The sequence below is a fragment of the Morone saxatilis genome, unplaced genomic scaffold (genome assembly GCF_004916995.1).
Source record: "Morone saxatilis isolate NCDOM2014 unplaced genomic scaffold, NCSU_SB_2.0 Contig22, whole genome shotgun sequence".
NCBI classification, from domain to species: Eukaryota; Metazoa; Chordata; class Actinopteri; family Moronidae; genus Morone; species Morone saxatilis.
The window spans coordinates 11882463-11902859 of record NW_023339785.1 but is presented as its reverse complement, the minus strand read 5'-3'; the positions used below and the strand labels follow the sequence as shown (position 1 = coordinate 11902859).

The following is a 20397-nucleotide window of genomic DNA, read 5'->3' as shown; positions in this document are numbered from 1 at the left end:
TGCTTTAAATCCACAAAAAAATAAATAAAAAAAACCTCAGGTGTACATGCAGAAAGCTGCAGTGGTCCTCCTGTTTCCCATGACGCGTTTCGCAGGGGAGCTCTCCTGCGCAGCTGGATAGTCCAACTCCCGATCCCGCAATGAGGAGACGGATGCACCGCTGTATCCTCGGGCAGGTGCTCTCGAAAAGAAAAAAAAACACTCCCAAAAGTTAGATGTATTGAAACTGAATGGATGGTGGAAAAATAAAAGTTTAGTGAGTGGTATATCAATGTCGAACTGGTGTCTGGTATAGCGCACAAAAGCAAGATCAATCAGCTCCTGCCTCTCATGCGCGCCTTGGACAATTTCTCCTCCCTTTCGCCTCCTCTGTATACGGTCCATGCGTGAGGCACGTTTTATGGAGACAAGGAGGAAGGACGCAACGTCACTTTTTTTTTTCGGGGGGGGCGGGGGGGGCAAACTCCTTCAGGCTACTGAGAAGGAGATCACTTATGAGAAATAATGATTAATCAGATCTAATCCTGCAGACCTATCACCGTGTTGGTACAGGAATGTGTTAGTAACACCACTGAACATGAAAATATACAAAAGAAGTCACAGTAAATATATTTATTTCAAGTTCCACTCCCAAAGAAACTGAAAAAACCCTCAATGATTCACAGCATTTCAATCTTGGTATGGTCTGATTGGTCTGATTAATCAATATCACCTTACTGATCAAGGGTCAGAGCACTGTTTTAAGTTAAATTATGATGTAGATCAATAAACCGACCTTTGTGTTTAACACAGCCTTCGTTAAATCAACCTACTGTATAACTGAGGTTAAAGGTTACAGTAGCTATCTGGAGGAAAAGTACTAAAATGTAAACAATCATTGTGACATCAGATCAAATCTATCTGCACAAGTGTTTAGAATAAATATTTGCTGGGTTTATTTTTAACTCCAGAAACAGGATACACTGCTTTTTATATCAGTGTAAATAATCCTCTTTTGTCCAGCAGTACCCTGCAGTGTGTGGATGTGCTGCAGACTGTTTTCTTTTATCACTACAACAATTACACGGCTGCAGGTCACAGTGGCAGGCATTGTAAATAAGAACATCCTGCCCTCACCTTTCCGCCCACATCAGGACTGAACTGCCACCACCTTGGGGACTGGATCTTGAGCAGTGCGTCCTGGGTGAGGGACAGCGCAGGTGATGAAATGTGCATCGCTCTTCCATCCCTGTTGCAGGAAAACAGTGGCGCATGAGAACATGGGAAGCAGTTCATAACATACCAGTTGTGGGAGACTTTTTCTGCTTTCTATCACCCTGAGACAGTCCTGTCACCGCTCAAGAATTCAAATATTTCATATACGCTATCAGTGTTTTAGCTCACTGTTTAGAGTGTAGTTTAATTGTATGTTTTCATGAAATAACTCAAGGAAATCACAAAGTAATGTCCATATTTGGGCATCTAGAAAGAGTAGACACAAAAAGTTTGCTCTCTTCTGCATGGTTTATTCCAATAAGGGCACATTATAGGCTGTTGGTTTACTTTGTTTCCAGACATTAATGAGACTGTGGATTCTCACAAAATTGTGCTGAAGCACCAATAGGTTCAGCCTTTCTTATTTTAAATCTTTTGGGAATTAACAACATAGCATAACAATGAGGACACTGAAAATATTAGTCTTAAGAAAATGGATACAAGTCTAGGCTTATCAAGTCTGAATGGTGACTCACTGATTTTGAAATGAAAAGAAAGGCAGCAGCTCACTAAAGTGAGGTTTGCCTTGTTTACTACAACGATTTTCTTAGCCTGTGTTCACATTCATGTCTTCAGTAAAGGAGACATTCTTGTTGGGCCAAGAGGGCAACAGATAAGTCTCCTGATGAACAATTGCTGGAAGTTTCTAGCTGAGAGGGGTGGATTTAAAGTGTTTTATTTTAGAACCTGGAGTTCAAAACACACTATGAGGGACTAACTGGTTCTACACACACAGCATGCACTCTTCCTTTTGCCCCTACCGGCAAGTCTTCTTGGGTAAATGAACCAGCAGAAATAAAGTCTTTCTTCAGCAGAGGAGTGGAGGGGGTCTGACTGCCTGCCCTGTTGATCAAATGACTGTAGTCAGTCTTGAGTGGAAACAAAGCCACAGTCTCCAGACCCCATTCATACTGCAGCTTTGGAAGCAAGGAATATAATCCTGGAGTAAATGTTGGTGGCCAAAAAAGTTATAGTCCACAATATTAACAAACCCATCTCTCATATGACAGCAATAATATAAATTGTTGTTTTTCAAGCCAGGGTCATCGACAATTTGGAAGACTTACATTTCTGGAAACCAATCATGCATCAAATTTGACACGCAAGAAGGTGGCCCACGGTTCAAGATCTGGGTTCTTACTAAGTATTTCATGGTCTGATATCCCCTTTGTTGGATCAAGAACAAAAGTAACAACACAAATTGACAATATGTAAAAAGGTAATATGTATCAATTCCAAATTTAATCCAATAATAAGTAAATATTTGGAAATTAAATCTACAAAATCAGTAAAAACCAGCAGTCACGTTTAAAGTACCACTGAATTTTCTCTTAATAGAGTAAATGTGTATGTCTGCTCTGATTACTCAGTTGTTTTAAAGGTGGGTCTCCTTGGGTGGGACCAAACTATCTGGTTACTTTTAGTAAACGGACATGTAATGGCTGAATAAAAATAGGGTATTGGTGTCCAAAAGTAGGACATACATGTTGTAAAAGTAGACCTGCAGTACCTAAATCCTATATATTTCTCTGTCAGAGATGCTGTATAATAAATGAACACTTAGGCCTTGAGTTGTTGTTTGTTTGGCCCTGCATCAAATATATTAAAGGTTAGATTAGTTAACTTCAGTATCTCGAAAACAGTAAAATATGTCAGTGTTCATGTGTCAGAATCAGATATTTTGTTTCTTTTGACTTGTTCTACCAGTGAAAAAAAACCAAAGGTGTGACTAATACAGTTAATAGTGGCACTGTTTGATTTACAGTCTGTGGGTGAACCACAATAACCATAACAGCAGGTCTAAGTATTATAACATTAAAAGATCCCTGCAACAAGAGACAGATTATACACAGGACATTTTGACTTTGTTTAAGAAAGAATGTCTCCTTTACTGAAGACATGAATGTGAACACAGGCTAAGAAAATCATTGTAGTAAACAAGGCAAACCTCACTTTAGTGAGCTGCTGCCTTTCTTTTCATTTCAAAATCAGTGAGTCACCATTCAGACTTGATAAGCCTAGACTTGTATCCATTTTCTTAAGACTAATATTTCAGTCTCCTCATTGTTATACTATGTTGTTAATTCCCAAAAGATTTAAAATGAGGATGCTGCACCAAGTCAAAATGTCCTGTGTATAATCTGTCTCTTGTTGCAGGGATCTTTTAATGTTATAATACTTACTAACATTACATTTATAAGTGTTGAAGGAAGCTGCTTACAGTATGTCAGCACCATTTACAGTATTAATTACAGTATTAATTAGTTATTGTTGTCATTTTATTGTTTACTTTACTGACAAGTGCTTATAAATATAGAATTTTGTTAGTTTATATAATTTATTTACGTCTTTGGCTATTTATTATTTAAAGTAAAGTCCTATGTGAAATATTCCTATCATAACCATCCAGGTAGCTAACGTTAGCTGGTCAGCTAATATAACGTCATGTCAATATGACTCAATGCTAGCTAAGCTAAGAGTAAAATAAGATCTAACGTTAGAATAAGATTCTAACTGTCCAATAAAATTATATATAAATTATATATAATCATATATTATGATAACCAACAGTGCGAACACTAGTTACAGTCTCTGTAAAATTAAACTATGAGGGCACAATAAGAAAAGAGCACCAGCTGAATCCAACTTAAGTTATATAGTGTTGCTAAGGTTATATAGTGTTGCTATGGTTACCTTCAGTTCAGGCTCTTCCGGACAAAGTCCGCGGGCTTTTGTAGCATCTGTCAATCAAACAGGAGCTAACAGCTAGTTAGCCTGGGAGTTAATCTCAGTGCTGAAACCTAAAACATGGAGCGGTTTGTTTCAACTGTGAAATGTGAGTAAATATCCAGTTCACTTGACTAACTACTAGACCTATTTGTTATTCAAGTATTGGTTTAACAACCGTTTTTCCTACAAATTGCAGTTGTACTAAAGTTAGGTAAACTTCCAACCTAGTTTGGTAGCTAGCTACCACAGAGTGATAACATTACCTCAGCTGTGACCTCTTTGATTTATGGCTTCACCTGAGCTTATTTATGACCAAAATAAATAAAACAGTATACAGTACAATGCACGTTATTATAGCAAGCTCACAACTTTCTTTTTTTAACTCCATTTCCTACCAGAAAATGACCTTGAAGTTGACTTGACCCAATGAGAGAGCAATAAAATAACCCAGTGTAAAAGCAATTAAAATTTGGAGAGAAAATTAGCAAAAGGAAACATTTTTTATTTTGTGCGCATTATTTGATATCACTAAATACTTTGGGATCTGAAAAACTTGTGATGCAGTTATGATCTAAGACTGAATTAATAGACTAAATAATGAAATGAATCGTCATCCTTAACGGATTAATATGTATTTTTAAATTGTATAGCCCAGGGCTACAACAATATATGAAAAAGGATTTTTTAAATTGCCACCAGACCTACATTAGATCGGCTTTTGCGACATAAACTCTTTTTGGTGAAACTTTGGACTTATTTCAAGAAAACTTCCTACTTGACCTAACTGTTGCTCCACAATACTTTGTAGGATGGTCGATGACAATATTATGGGCTTCTTTTACTCTTGCTTAATTTGTGAATGCAAGAAGAAGTCTGTGATGAGCTAACATATTTCCCCTCTTGTCTCCCATGGGGAAATTAAGGTTTTAGTTGTTAAAACTATATTGTGATATATGCTATACCATGTACCACTGATCACTAGTGAAGATGGTGTGTCTGTAAACATTCATACACAGGTCTCACAGATAACCTGCTGCAGAAACAACCAACAGACTATGATGAGCTGGTAGAAAAACTCTTCTCTGAAGTCTCTGGCCCAGAGTGTATCCCCAAAATACCAGATCCACAGGTAAGTACAAGTGTGTGAATTCAAACTCCAAAAAACAATCTTGTAATGCAGTACCTACCAATATGTAATGACAACAAGTTTATTTCTACATGACATTGTTTTTTTATTTATTTCATCTGTCATCCAGTTTACTACTGTAACTGAGACCAGGTCTATTTGAAGGTTGTTTTTTCTAATATAGCATTTATGTTACCTTTATGTGGCCAGAATGTATAAGGTGTATGCATATTTCTTATTCTTACTCATATTACAGCTTGAGGAGTGTGCCATTCAGCTGTGGAACTGGGCCGTTACTAAGAATGTGGGCACGACTCTCAGTGAAAATCAGAAAGCCAAAGGTACACTTCTAATTGCAGTATTTATTCATTACCTTGTAATTTTACTGATGAGCGTGATTCTTGAAAATACTCAGACACATCATCTAACATGTTGACACAACGTAGGGATTGCAAGCAGGGGGTAGTCACAGTCGTGTCACGTCACATTCACTTGTTCTCGCCATCCTCACAGTGCGTCATGTCGCGTGCAGTCTGCTCTACTGCTGTGAACCTGAGAATCCAACAGAGGGCGCCATCCGCAAGCAAATCCTTGTAAGCAATACTGTAAGCACCTTCTGTGAGTGCTCAATGTTTCAGGAGGACTAGGTCTGTTTGTCAGTGTCTAATCTTTACAGATGGCCAGCAAAACAGGGAGAACCTGGCTGGACTGCAAAAATCCCCAGATGGCAGATAACTTCTTAAGGCTTGCTGTCAAGGTGAAGAAACAAATTAACACTCACACTGAGAAAGTAAACAGGAATATTGTGTCTTCACAAATTATTCCACATACAATATCCCTAGAGCCTGGAAACCCTCTATAGCCAACTAACGTCCAGAGGTGACGGAACAGCTGACACCACTTCGTCCAAGGGGGATGTAGAGAAGGATCTGCTTCGAATTCTGTCATATCAGGCAGAATCGGTGAGCTGTGGCGCATGTGATGTTCAACACCTTCAATGTGAATATTTGTTCTTGTGATATTTGGCAGCTGAGGAAGTGCTATTCTGACAGACTTGCAGTGTGAAGTGTGAGACAGCTAAAATGTGAACTGAGAAACAATGAGAGGGGTAAATCTCATACTGTGCTAATGGGGAATTATATTGTTTGCTGACATTTAATAAGTTCAACTCTCTTTTCTGCAGGCCCTAAGTCAAGGGAATAACCACGAGGCTGTGACCTATATGCAGCGTTGTAAAGACATGCTGCTGCGGCTACCAAAAGATGTAAAAATAAATCCCTCTGTTTCCTCATTGTAACAACACTATATATTGTTTCTTCACATTTACTGTACATATTGCTATTGAAAGTGTGGGGGATGTTAACTGTGAATATATTTTTTTTAATGCAGACTGCGTACCTCTCCCTTATGTGCTACAACTTTGGTATAGACACTTACAATGTGAGAAGGTTTGAGGACAGTGCATTTTGGTTGAGGTAAATAAAATGTTTAATTACTACAAGAAAGTGCTGAGAAATAATGCAGCAGTAAATAAATGTGTACTCCTTCCTTTTCAGCCAAAGTTATGACATTGGGAAAATGAATGTGAAATACGCCCCTGGATCTGAAGTCCAGGTAAGAAAATAGTCCAGTGCAATACATACGAGCAATGCGCACAAATAGTAATTGTTTTTTTCTTCAATTTCCCTTACAATAGGCCAAGGTTTTGAGGCTCCTCGCCACTGTTTATGTAGAGTGGGATTGTCAGAGGTTTCAGGAGAAGGCTCTTAATGCTATCAGCTTAGCCAACAAGGTGGGATACGAGAAATTATTTTCACATTGTAATTAACGTACGTATTTTGAAAACATGCACGCACAGAAAATGCTCAAATGCTCTGTTCCTAACGGCACTGTGCAATTTGACAGGAATGTGTGAGCGCCTCTGGGTTGTACTTAAAGATCAGAATACTTCTGAGATGTGGGGCGTCTGACGATCATATCAGAGCAGGTTAGTCATTATCCGACCTCATTCAATTATTTATACAGAACTTCATTAACATAGGCAGCAGTGGGGTGTCAGTGGCTGAGAGGTTGGAGACGAAGATCCAAAAATGAAATGTTGCCAGTTTGAATCACTGAAGATAATAGAGATTAATTAGATTAGTAAATACTCAGAAATGTCTGCTGATGAGTTTAATTGCTTATTGAGGTGTTCACAGAAACAAATCCCTAGTCAGGTTAGGTGTCCAGTCGACCGGCCCCTCCATAGCATTACTGTGTCTGTGGGTGACGGAGTTAAATGTGCATTTTAAAGCAGATCATAAAAATTTGTTTTCAGGTCTTAATGAGACGCTGGAAGCTAAGGTTTCTCTCGAAGTGTGTCTGAGCACAGTGAAACTACTCATGTCTGAAGAGAGGTAAAAACATCTTCAACATCTTTTTACTTGCACTTCCACTTGGCTCTTTGTAGAAATAGACACACACACATAGCTTAAAACGAACATGTGCACATATACACGTTTTCTTTAAAGAAATGCCCAGACACATACTATTCAACTCTGAATAATGTCTGTTTTGATTTTTCCAGAGAAGTGCTGGCATTTGAGTATTTGAAACGTGTGTGTCAGCACTTTGAGTCGTCCCCTGACCTGGGAACTGCTCTTGTCTTGCACATTGAGCTACTGCTGCAGAGAGGCAAGGAGCTGTTGAGCAAACAGAAGATAGAGGATATGATCACCGGTACTTTATTGATGAATTCCAGTTCTAGGATAAGTATTAATTAAAATGGCATAATGAATCTTATAGTAATGCTGGTATTGCACTGTAGCTGTGCCTCTGTATTGTATTACCATTTTCACACCCACACAGGCCACTATACAGGAAAACAGCTGACTCCACAGGCCCTCACAAGTCTCCATGTCATGCTGTGGGATAAAGCGTCCAAACACTTTGAGGTATACCAAACACAACTTTGTTTATCCTTAATACACAAGGTATTGTATTGTTCATATACACGAGTATTTAGCAGCATGTAATCAGCAGTGTTGCCTCACAGCAAGAAGGCTGGTGGGCCGCTGTTGCCCCTCCTATCTACGTGGTCTGTGCATGTTCGCTCTGTGTTTATGTGGGGTTGTTTTGGGTGCTATGGTTTCTTTAAAACCCCAAACAGACTTGGCAGAAATACTCCTACACTGCTTTTGAACAAGGTACAGGCCTCAGAACTGGTGGTATTCTACTACAACTACTGATGCCTGCATTGTGGCTGCCCACTAATTGTTAGGATAGGTAGAATTCAGAGGTTTAATTGTTCACACAGGGATAAATAAAGGCTAACTTTATGATCTCCATTTCTACCCAGGCTGGGAACTATTCTGAGGCTCTTCAGTGGTATAACTACTCCCTGAGTTTCTTTAAGGCAGGTCAAATGGAGCCCAACTTAGCCAAACTGCAGAGGAACAGAGCTTCCTGTTTCCTACAGCTTCAGCAACTGGAAAAGGTGAGACAACTTGAGCCACAACAGCCAGTGAGGAAAATCCCAGTAAATGTTGTCCAGTGGCTGCAGTGGTGGTGGTGCGTTTCAGAACTCACCGGCCACAATGGCAAGTGCTTCTGCCACACTTTTTTTGCGACACAAACGTATGTTTGCATGTATGTAAAAATGTATGTATGTGCTTATCAGGCCAAAGAAGCAATTAAAGAAGCAGAGAGATGTGATCCTGACAGCATTTTCACTCAGTTCAGCGTTTACAAGATTGCAGTGCTGGAGAAGAATGTGGCGAAAGGTATCTTAAAGACATCAGTTGTGTGATTTTTATACAGTAAAAGCATGCATGGTAGTAGTGTTGCAATTTCATTACAGCTGCATTTTCAGCATATCCTTTGCGGTAATGAGGCTGTTTATTTGCACCAGCTGCAGAAGCAGTGAATGCGATAGGACTTCTGTCCAAGAGTCCTGTGGCCAATGAGGACAGACTGCTGGTATCTGAGAATGCTGCTTCCAATCTTCTCCGTCTGGCTGCTCAGATTGCTTTGGAGGTAGGACGCATCACAGGACAGATGACTCAGTTCTGCACACCAGTCGTAGAATGTGTGGAATATGTGGGAAAAGAATAAGTTTGGTCTGCTATCGTCACATTTCCCACCTTTATGGTATTATTATGATGTTATAGGGTTAAAAAACGTGGGTTTAGTTCCCAACAGTGGTACTTGCAGCTTGGACAGACAATTTAAAGGATCATTATGTAGGATTTAGGGACATGTAGCGGTGAAGTTGCTCCAAGGAGAAACTGCGTTGGCCGTGAAAGGCGTATTTGGTTGGTCCATTCTGGGTTACTGTAGAAACATGGCGGTTCAACATGGTGGACACAGTAGATGAGGACCTGCTCCGTCTGGAGATAAAAACGGCTCATGGCTCAACAAAAACACAACGGTTCCTATACTCAGGTTATTATACACTAATAAAAACATACCTGTGAATATAAGATATTTCATTTCGAACAATAGATCCACCGAAATGTTACACACTAGACCTGTAACAGTTCACCAGCTGGCAGAGTTTGCGGGTGGGAAGCCGGTGAGAGATCACGTCCTTGTCACTGCACTCACACTGGTTGGTGAGGGCGCCTGTGCAGAGGACCTGGGGGGTAGTGTGACAGCAGATGTTTGGTCATTTCATTTGGTTACATTACTGTCTACCACCTCCCCAGGCCTATTGCACATAAACATATAAACAAGTCTTCAAATATTGATGTTCAGCTTACATAACAGAGTTCATACTGCTTTTCACCTACTATTGTTACCTTTATAAGTTATAAAAACATAGTGGACATACCCATTATTGATGTAGAGGGGATCTCAGTCTGATAAGATTTAGTGATTCAGTAACTGTCTACACTGTAGATTGGCAGATTAACAATGAAGAGTGTGAAACCTTTCTCTCAATGGGCTAATTTTTAATCAGTGAAATAATAGTGAAATTAAAATATTCCCAATTTTTCTGGGGACCCCCAGGAACCCCCTCAAATACCCCTGCAGGTCCCCAAACCCCAGGTTGAGAACCACTGTCCAAGCTACTATCAGCAATCATACTGGACAGCATCTAGCTATTAACAATTCGGGAGGGTAAGGACTAGAAAATGAGTTTTACAAATAGAAAACGTGTGGGAACCCTATCTTGAGTATACTGTGTGATTGAGATGAATATGAGCGGTGGGTGGTGGTATTTACACTGATGAGGATGTTTGTTCCTCTGTGACAGAATGAACAGCAGGAAACGGCCATGAAGGCGCTGGAGAGTTTGTGTGAAAACTCCAAAGATGACGCTCAGGTTCTGACTGCTCTCAGGTCTGTGACAACTGGAATATACAAACGAAGAGTTGAATACCAAAATACATCATTTACATCTATTGTGTTAAAATATCTCTGACATGGAACCTCCCACACCTAGGTCCCTGTCCTTCATGAAGCATAACAGACATGGCTGTGAAGGACATTGCAGTGATCAATGTGTTTTTTATCAAGGATGCTTTTTCAGGTTTTTGTACTTACTGTATTTCAGATACCGATTTTTAAATTACTTTATTTTAAAGCATTCAGTGTTCATGTGTTGAGGCCGTGTAAACAAAACATGATGGTAGAGTTTCACACATAAAGTGACAACATTTATTAGAAATGGCTTATGTGCTGAGAAATCGTAGCGAGTCTGTTAGTTTTCCATACACCTCTATGATCCACTGACCTATATTCCCTTGCTTCTCCACTGAAAGTGTGTCTCTGTATAATACAGTTAGTAGGTGAAATAAAGGAGGTCAACACCAGTTTCTCCATTCATCTTTTTGTAGGTGTTTGGTTCGACTTGTGCTTTCCACAATGGAAGAATTGTGTGATGAGAAGAGGTGAGGGAAAAGGGAAGTACCAGTATCATTGATGCTGCTTTTAATAACATGAAAATACAGATTTACATTTACTACCTTACATCGGTTCATGCAGGAATGGGAATCTGGATGTCCTGCTGCCATATCTAAAAATGGGTGAGTACATGTGTAACGGCGGTTAAATTGCATTATGGGAAGAAACTACAGTATCCGCTGTGCAAAATAACCCACAGATGTTTCGTTTGTCATCACTGCAGCTCTGCAGAAAGTCTCACACCAGTCTCACATGACTGTTGAGCAACGCACAGAGGAAGCTAACTGGTTCAGGAAGATTGGTAATAAAACACTTTTTCTTCTTGTCACTTCAATCAGACATGGTATGCTACAGTATCACTTAATATCTTGCAGCACCTTCATTTTGTCTGTGTCTGTGTGTGTGTGTGTGTGTGTGTGTCTTTGTTACAGCTTGGAACTCGGCTCTGCAGTGCGAGAGCAGCCCTGACAGAATGAGGGATTTCTTTGTGCTTTCCTACCAGGCAAGTGCCTTGATTAGCTTTGTCAGGGGAATTAATCAATATCTACAGTACGTGGGTGTAGATCAATAACACCTGAACAGGGATTTAACATTGCTTTATAAAAATAAAATATCACTTTAAGATAAAGAATCACAGTGACCCCATCCTGATCGGTCCTCTGACCTCACATTTACCAGAATACCTAGCTCACATTTTCATTTGACTGTGTCTTGTGCTCAAACTTGTTTTATCGCCATCAAAAATGGATTGTAGTATTTAAGAAATGCTACACTATCACACATTAATTCCTTTGTCCTATGTGTGTGTGCGTGAATCCGTAGCTCTCCCAGCTGTGCCCCCCTGATCGCACACTGCTTATGGGCCAGAAGACATGTCTGCTCATGGCTGCTGCTGCCTCTTTGGAGCTCTGCAGGAAGTCTCCTCTCTCTGCCCAGGTGTGCCACCCACTCCCTCTGCCCATCTCCTACATTTAGCACGCTCTCCATCCACATGGGTGGAAATTTACCAAGACCAGTGGAGAAGAGAGGTGACTAAACACATTATTGGTGCTGGCGTAGGTGTTTCATTTGAATCCCTCTGCCTTTGAAGAGGGAGTGAACACTAGGTGGCAATGATGAATCCATAATGCGGGTTTTGTGTTTCTGTTGGATTTACAGACGGAGGAGCTCACTCAGGCTCTGGAGCACATTCAGATCTGTGGGGAGGTCTGGAAAACCCTGAAAGCATCAGGTACCTTAAGCATCCAGAGCAACAGCCATGTTCATTCCCTCGTCTTCACATGAATCAAAATGGATCTAAAGAAATGCATTCTCAACATGTGCTTACAGGAAACTTCCCATTGGACCCAACAGACACACTGCTGCTGCTCTATGAATTTGAGGCTCGTGCTAAGCTAAATGACCCCAAGGTTGAGACAGTACTGGAGTCTGTGTTGGAGCTTGAAAGTGTTGAAACCAAGGTGCTAGAAACCATTGCAGGTAGAAAGAAACCCCTTGCTGTATTGTTAGTCGTATCTCTGCTGACATGCCTAAAGAAACAGACACGTTCAAATATTTGCAGTATGCTGGGATCTTTCTTTGTTTCTATATGTAGCCTTAGCCATGGAGCCCCCAGCCCACTTCCCTCTGCTGTGTAAGAAGGCCTTGAGGGTTGCTCTCTCTCTGCACAAGAAACAACCACAGGCTGACCTGGCGCGCTGCAGGCATACCCATCATCACACTCTGCATGAAAATACCCTTGACATTTCATTAATGATCCATTCCTACAAAGTGCTCATGAGGATGAAAGGGTTTCTGCTTGTGTGACCGTTTTGTGTCCCTGTGTTTCAGCAAGTGTGTTCATAGCCTGATCAAGCTGTCCCTCCCAAGTGGCGTATCAGAGGTGGAGGCCCATGTGCTCGAGGAGGTGTGGGACTACTACGAGGAGGCCCTGTCCATCATCGCAGCCGCAGTGAGTCAGCACCAATCACACACGGCCATCCTTTGGCTCCCACCTCCTGTTCCCTCCAACAGAACTTCTCCCCTGCTATATAATTAACCCCCTCTCTTCCACTCCATGCCTGCCTGCTGTTCTAGAAGCCTCTTTTTATCAATGGGCTTTCAGCCACACTTCAATTAGCAGATGCTTCCATTCACCACCCCCTTCCTGCCAATTTGAATGTTAATGTGCTGTACAAGTCAGCACACTGCCGGTGAGCTGCAGCTCTGAAAGAGGCATCAAATTATTGAGACATTACACTGCTTTAGAGGCAGAGCATATTTCCCCTTTCATATTGAGTTATTACTCGAAAGCTGTGGAATTCTTTGGATCAAAGTGAAAGCCCAAGATTAAAGTGTTGTAAAAAGAAAAAAAAAAACAAATCAAACTTTAGAAATGAACCTTTGAGTTTGTTTACGGTCTGTTTAAGACTCCTAAGCATTAGTAAAGGTTAACATACAGTAGAACAGGATTGGATGAAAGTTACTCACAGGATTTACCCACTAAAAAACACAGATTTCCTTCCATACTTACATCACTTGGCTCAATTGAGTCACCCAAGTGGCCTCCGCTAAATGGCCTTTTGAACGTCTTCCTGCTCTTCTAGCCGGACGACTTCCCAGAGATGGAGACCCTTTGGTTGCTGACTCGTGCTTGGAACACAGGGATACTGCTGTACAGCCTGGCCCAGTACCCTGAGGCTGAGAAGTGGTGTGGGCTTGCCATGAGCTTCATCCGCCACCTGGGATCCCTGCAGGAGAGCTACGAGACACAGGTAGAGGTCTGGTGGAGAGGAAGGCGGGGGACAAAGCACGATGGAGCTTGAATCCTCCTGCTAGATAAAAAAACAAAAGGCTTTGGTCCAAGTAACACAGATTTGGAATTAAGTATAAAACCATCACTTTGATAGCCAATACCATTTGAAGTTCCAGTTGTTTCTTTTGTACCCATAGATGTCTGGACTCTACAGTGAAATCCTCGACAGGTTGGACAAAGCCAAGAAGAACCTCGTCATGGAAGAATAACCGAACTGGGACAGGCCAGCTGTTTACTGCCTGTTCTGAGGGTGGACTCAGTTTGTTGCTGTTAAATGTTACCAGTATTAATGTTGTGTTAAAAATCTTTGTCAGATGTTCCAGTTTAAATCTGTACAAATGTGGGGTAACCACAGTGGTGGTTAAGATGCATACCACCATTTGTTTCTGCTTTGATTTCAGCCTGCAATGTTAGCTTCACTTCCGCTCCCATGTTTCCTGTGTTTCTCTACTCTGTCAATAAACAACAACTACTCTTTAAAAAAAACAAAGAAAATCTTTATAATTTTCAAATACACTGATTCACCGTAAGCAGAATAACAAGCACATCAAAATCATAACTGAGTCACATATTTTATTTTCAAACAAATAAACTCTTGTCAAGTCCCAAAATAAAACCCAAACAAAAGTTGCAGGACTGTGTTCCCTCATGACTAGGACAGGGAAGACCATGAGGCCAAGTGTCCTGATAGGCTGTACCACCTGCAGTGACAGGAAGGAAACTACTGTACAATCAAAGGGTTCATGTTTGCAAGCACTTACTGCACAGATGTGCTATAACATAAACATCATCACCCAAAAGTACAAACAAGAACCCTGACCCCCCCACCCAAAAAATAAAAGCATATATGTCATCATTTCTCTCATCAGAACAAAGACCCTCATCAATTATACACACACAGAGGCATTCAGATTCCATCTCGTTATATACCACAACCTCAATGGAAAGAGTAAAATGAAATCAAGTTCTTTGGGCTTTGACATGGCTGACTGAGGTATGAATACCACACACATTGTTAACAGTCAGCTGTATTTCAACTAAACACCAGTGAGGACCAATTCTAAACTTCTAATGATGTATTGATCAACGCTCCTGGTTTCTGTGATATTGTGTAGGTTTCTGCCTGCATCTCTTTTTAATTATTTTACAATATATTTTTTAAAATCTATACACCCAGACACGTTCCACAAGAAATTACATGTAGACAGGCCCTACTTGAGGGAATTGAATTCCCAACTGACTAGTTAAGTTTTTCCAATAGGCATTTGAAGAGAAATACCAACAATACAGCACATTTGTATGGAAATTATATCTCAAGAGTAGCTCAAACTTTACTTACCTGACATTTGTGGTCTATAAAACATGTTTGTCCCAGTTTTCACACATGCATGAAGCACAGGTGAGGGGGATCTGCTGGGGGCTTATTTACATTGTACAGCTACCACACCCTTTGAAACAGTCTGCAAGCAGTTTATAAATGGCTCTGTTCCCTTCGGTTATTCCCTGAACTCTGGTTTTGACACAGGTAATGACAGCTGGTTTAGCAGTGGTGCCTGGCAGGTGGGCACACCTGTTCAGAAAATGCCTGCAGGTACAGGTGCTCTGTGGGTGGGAGAGAGCAGGGGACCCCAGAGGTCTAGGTTACCACTTCCTGTTGGGTCTGGCTCTCTGAGAAGAAAAAAAAGAAAAAGAAGAATTCCTTCGCACTCGTAAAAAAGCTCAGGAGGAAAGCGAGAACGTTCACGATCAGGGGGCCACAGTACTCCTTCTTCAGACGTGCTCTCTCGCATGCACACGTTAAGATACAGTGCCAAGATCTGTACGGGAGGGTGGAGCAGGTCATTTCAATCCTGGTGATGCCATACCGCCAACTCAAAAAGGTTACCACAACGATGGCCTTGAACGAGCTCCCCGCCTCAAGAAAATAGAAGACACATAATACAGCCTGATTACACAGTTTAGTTGAAAACGCCTTTAACCAAGCAACCGTACTGTTAGTACTTGTTTGTTCACATTTCACAGCTATGAACTCTCCGTGTCATCGCCCAAACATGGAGCTTCTCTCCGTCGCGGAGGGGGAAATGGTATCTGTACGTTAAGATTCCTGAGCTGGTCTAGCTCACCCCAGACACACTAAGAGCTCAACACAGTGGTTCATCACCTGCCGACGACAGATTCAGTAAGAATTCATACGTTTATAGATACACAAAGCATATAGGTTTAATCAAACCCAACTTTAGTGTTATTTTTGGTAGGGGGACAGGTGGACAATTCAAAACAGGTTATATTGACTCTTTAATTGTTAGGACATCCAATACAATTATTGTCTTGTTCTACCCGTTTTAAGGCCACCGTCATGGCGGCAGATAGGACAGTACCGTGTGACCATTCAATCAGAAGAGAATCCTCTTGGAAGGCAGAGAGTGTAATAGGGTGGTCTGCTGCTCAACGTGAGTAAGGAGGCTCTGGCTGTCCAAATTGTAACCCAATGGCCAAATTCTTTAATTACACAGGAAGCGAGGTTGAAAATGCAGGGGAGAAAAAGGTGCCCACAGAGGTGAGACTTTGATTTATCTATTGCAGAGGTGAGACTTTGTTTTAACTATTGCACTCAAGTCAGGCCCCCTGGCAGTTGGAGGACACAAGAAAGTAAGGAAAAGGTGAGAATGTTTCCTCTCTTTTTCCTTGTCAATTGTGTGCAGCCTCCCTAACAGACAACAGGTAGTCACAAAACAGAATTTGTATTTGATGTAAGGCAGTTTGGTGTTTTGCAGAGAGCCCAGTTACACTTCTCTACCCCCGTTCCTTTACACAGAGCAGCTAAAAACCACAAGCAAAAAATCCCACAAAGAAAGGAAAAAAAAAAATCCTAAAATGAAATCTAACAGCCCTCCAAATTGACAATTCTAGTGAAGTGTAAAATGTGTAGTTTTTAATATGTAGTAAAATCTCAGTGGGATTTTATCATTTATCTTGTGATTTCATAATATAAATGTAGAGATTCACAACGCATTTCTTCCTCTTGATCTGCCTCCCGAGATGTCTTTATCAGCTGCAGCACAGACAACTGGCAGACGACCAAACAGCAAGCTGGTTTGTGATAAATAGATCACCAGTTTGTAGGCTCCACTAATTTCCTCAGTCATTATAAACAAGAGAGATGACTCCTTGAACAGTACCATCACCAGGGCTCTTTATCCAGTCTTTTTTAGAAAACAAAACAAAACAAAAAAACCTTAATTGGTCTTCACTTCTCATCTCGCGTGTCTTTTTAAATTTTGATGAACATTTACAAAGTGTTCCAACTTGGTATGATTTGTCTCTGTTTCCCTGCAACTTCTTTTTGAAGCCCAACTCCTCTCTCCATATTTCTGTAAAACATTCTGATCTTCCGTCAGTCCCAGTTCACAAAAAGGATTTATTCCTTTTCCCTTTTGTTTTCATTTGACAAATTCCTTTGGAATGGCATTTCCAGTCTTGAATGGATTTGTTGAGAAACTCATGCAGGGGTGTGCACAGTCACAGTAATGGTGATAAGACTTCTTTTTCATTTAGAGAGTAACATAATGATGACACTAAAACTTGATATGAAACATATCTGCAAAAAGGAGGTGAGGAGGGGGGCTATTTGGGCTTGGGTGGGGTCTCTGGGAGGCAGGAGGGGAGCTCTGCACCGATGCAGAGGGACGGCAGGGAGCTCAGAGCTTCTCTGAGGAGGGGATCCAGATGTAAGGACCAGACTGCTCCTCAATGATTAGCTTGATTTTGTTGTAGATCTCCTCTAGTGAGTCACCCTGTACAATAGCTGGAGACACAAATGCAGAGGCAGATAGATTTGTTGGTTGCGTAGGAGCTGGGGTTGAAACAATAGGTCAAAAGATAATTCATCTTCAACATTTCTGATAATAATTTTAGTTGTTAAATCAAGAAAAAAATAAAAAATAAAATGCTGCTTCCAAACAAACACATTTGAAGACATAACCTTGAGCTCCCTGAAATTGTGATTTGTGTCTTCTTTTGGCATTTCATATAGTAAACATTTCAATGAGAACTAAAGAGAGTAGTCAATTAATCAGCTTGCTGATTGACTTCAAGCAAAAGTGCCAAATATTTGTTCCAACAGCTCTGTTGGGAGGTTTTGCTGCGTTTCTTTGTCCCATGGAATAGATGCACAGCAGTACACTGAATATGTTTGGGTTTTGGATTGTTGGTCAGATGAAACAAGCAAGCAAACTGAAGATGTGACTTTTGAATTTTTTTTTTTATCACAATTTCCAGACAGTTTATTAAGCAAACAATTTATCAAGAAAATAACTGACATGAATGTATAATTTTAAATAAGTCTTCAGCTACAGCCCAAAATGGAGATATTTAATCGCTGACCCAAAGCAAAAAGGGCAGTGAGACCAACCTGTGAAATACTCTCCAAAGTCTTGCTCCAGCTTAACTGCCTTGTCAAAGACTTTATTGGCCTGCTCGTACGTCTGCCTCTTATTCATCTCCCTGAAACGGACAGAGGTTGCAGTTAGTATCACAGACGCGCTCACGTTCACTGATATGTTAACTACAGTATGCCAACAAGCTCAAACTTACATTAGAGCTTCAATGGATTTTGGTTTAATAAAGATGGCAATCGGATAAAGTTGTGCTTGCTGCAGTCGTTTTATGGCATTCCCAGACACATCCAGAATGCAGTGTTTCCCCTGTTGGCAGGTAGAGATAAGTCTTGTTAAAAATACTATAGACTTGTTAAGTAGGCCACAGATTCATGAAGGATTGATTGTGGTTCTTGTAATGCTGCAAAAATGACTACTGCAAACTAACAATTTTTGGAAGTTGGTGGAACATTAACTACCAATTTCTGCTTTCCGATTTAGCAGGAAACCTAACATGCCTCTGATTATACCCCAAATACACAAAGCTGGTAACCCGATCCCCGAGAAACACAAGTCTCTGCGCCTACCCTCTCAGCCACAGTTCTGACAGACAAGATGCTCGTCCCATAGAGGTTCTCGTTAAACTGGCCAGCCTCAATGAATTTATTATCCTGAATGTCTTTCTCCATTTGCTCCCGCGAGCCCACAAAGTGGTAGTCCTGGCCGTCCATCTCGTTCTCTCGCCGCGGACGAGTCGTATCTGGAGAGGGGAATGGAACAAGTTTATTTTGGTCACTGCCGTTATGTTTAGTGGACTGTCTGGAACTGTTTGTTGCTGTGAACTCACGGGGTACACAGGAGCCAAACTTGTGGGGAAACTCAGAGATGAGGTCATCATTTACTCTGTCCTTCATTGGACCCAATATGATCACAGGCCTTGTGTAGTGGACTGCAATGGAGAGGAAAAGGGCAGGTGAGGACACATGTAGAAACATACAATCCACAGACTGACTAATGCTTCATATTTTAATAGCGGAGAAGCGATTCACTTACTTTCCTGTCGAATGACTGGCTCATAGGAAAGAATGGTGTCCTCCTGTCCCTCTGTAATAACACAAGACAAAGGTCATCAGATATTTTTAATCTCACTTAAGAAATATAATAAAATCGTGATGGCCTACGAAACACCCAGAGGAATATTAATTTACAGATGTCATTTCACAAGTTAATTTAATGGCATCTACCATGTTATTCATCTATGTGGGCAGTGTAAAACACAACAGAAAGACCAGGAGAAATGAAGGTGACTCACTCGAACTGCTTTCACTGTCACTTGTGTTGGATGTCAGGCATTCTGCAAAGGCACAAGAGAGCGAGTTGCAAATCTCATAGCAAACCGCAGTTAAATTCAAATAAATTCTCTTTTTAGGGGTGAAAAGGATTTTTCACCTGCCTCAACAGAAAAAAAAGAGCACTCTGTTTCTCAACATCTAGGCCATTAAGAAAAAGGGGATACAGAAAGCAGAAGTCCTGCTTGGTGCTGCAGCCATGCTCTCTCAATATTAGGGAAGTGGTTTTAGGTACAAGCAATAGGAAATTAAGTGTTTCCTGTGACAATATCCCAAATGACCCACAATTCCCTCGCCAATGTTTCCTATTGCGAGATCTGTGCCTGTGGCAGCGGATCTCATATCAGGGAAAAGACAAAGAAAACATATAGGCGTTATGCCGTCCACAGGAGGGAGGCAGGAGCCGGCTGACTCAGGGGAACTGGAGGGAAAAAGTGTTTCCAACAAGGCCTGCTCTGGTGACAGATATATTCCAGCTCTGTGTGACCTTATCTGACAAAACTCTGCTAAACATTATTGTAAAGACCCCATGAGACATTCAGAATAAGTCTAACGCTCACTCAACCTCCCTTGGGAATGCACATTTTATATGTACTGTAAATCTGAGTAGGCGTGTGTGCTTGTGTGTGTTGTGTGTGAGCACGCACATAGGTCTGTGTGTGTGTGTGTGTGTGTGTGTGTGTCACTCTAAATGTGTGTGGTTTAGCACTCCCAGCTGGGTCTGCAGTGACAAAGCATTTTTCTCTGAGCTCAGGGGACAGCTGCTTGACACAGTACAACCACACACTTACTCAAACTCTTTGATCCATAAAAGTCATCGCTTAACCCTGGGAAGTCCTAGGTGTCCCGACAGGTGAGAGCAGAAACCAAGAGAAGAGAGCA

At 41.1% G+C, this 20397-nt stretch overlaps 2 protein-coding genes across 10 annotated transcripts in view; one reads left to right on the top strand and one right to left on the bottom strand.

The window, feature by feature from the left end:
* Positions 1 to 3966: 3966 nt before the first annotated feature.
* tex11 (testis expressed 11) lies at positions 3967 to 14248 on the top strand. Its single transcript, XM_035668804.1, has 29 exons — positions 3967 to 4090; positions 5001 to 5113; positions 5367 to 5451; positions 5624 to 5703; positions 5787 to 5867; positions 5953 to 6072; positions 6294 to 6374; positions 6500 to 6585; positions 6667 to 6724; positions 6807 to 6902; positions 7016 to 7097; positions 7428 to 7506; positions 7677 to 7828; positions 7958 to 8043; positions 8448 to 8585; positions 8769 to 8871; positions 9000 to 9124; positions 10347 to 10432; positions 10930 to 10983; positions 11078 to 11118; positions 11220 to 11297; positions 11428 to 11498; positions 11819 to 11932; positions 12155 to 12227; positions 12326 to 12475; positions 12591 to 12699; positions 12827 to 12947; positions 13582 to 13749; positions 13928 to 14248. The coding sequence occupies exons 1-29, from the start codon at positions 4063 to 4065 to the stop codon at positions 13997 to 13999; spliced, it is 2730 nt and encodes a 909-aa protein (XP_035524697.1). The 5' UTR covers positions 3967 to 4062; the 3' UTR covers positions 14000 to 14248.
* Positions 14249 to 14343: 95 nt separating this feature from the next.
* dlg3 (discs, large homolog 3 (Drosophila)) overlaps positions 14344 to 20397 on the bottom strand; it is a 78654-nt gene continuing 72600 nt past the window's right edge. For 5 of the 9 annotated variants that reach the window (XM_035668797.1, XM_035668795.1, XM_035668798.1 and 2 more), the window contains 6 exons: positions 19479 to 19520; positions 19220 to 19270; positions 18754 to 19115; positions 18384 to 18493; positions 18202 to 18293; positions 14344 to 17595 (listed from right to left, as the gene is read on the bottom strand). In XM_035668797.1, coding sequence (XP_035524690.1) covers positions 17489 to 17595; positions 18202 to 18293; positions 18384 to 18493; positions 18754 to 19115; positions 19220 to 19270; positions 19479 to 19520 — 764 coding nt within the window. In that variant the 3' untranslated portion in view covers positions 14344 to 17488. Of the gene's footprint in view, positions 17596 to 18201; positions 18294 to 18383; positions 18494 to 18753; positions 19116 to 19219; positions 19271 to 19478; positions 19521 to 20306; positions 20353 to 20397 lie in introns of all 9 variants that reach the window. The other 4 variants (XM_035668800.1, XM_035668802.1, XM_035668801.1 and 1 more) reach the window with 2 other exon arrangements.

Bases quoted from the DNA above. Each gene is read 5' to 3' on its own strand.
- tex11 (XM_035668804.1), top strand. From the start codon at position 4,063: ATGGAGCGGTTTGTTTCAACTGTGAAAT. The intron at 7,507-7,676 runs GTAAAAACATCT...TGATTTTTCCAG, and splicing joins CTACTCATGTCTGAAGAGAG to AGAAGTGCTGGCATTTGAGT. The intron at 8,044-8,447 runs GTATACCAAACA...ATTTCTACCCAG, and splicing joins AAGCGTCCAAACACTTTGAG to GCTGGGAACTATTCTGAGGC.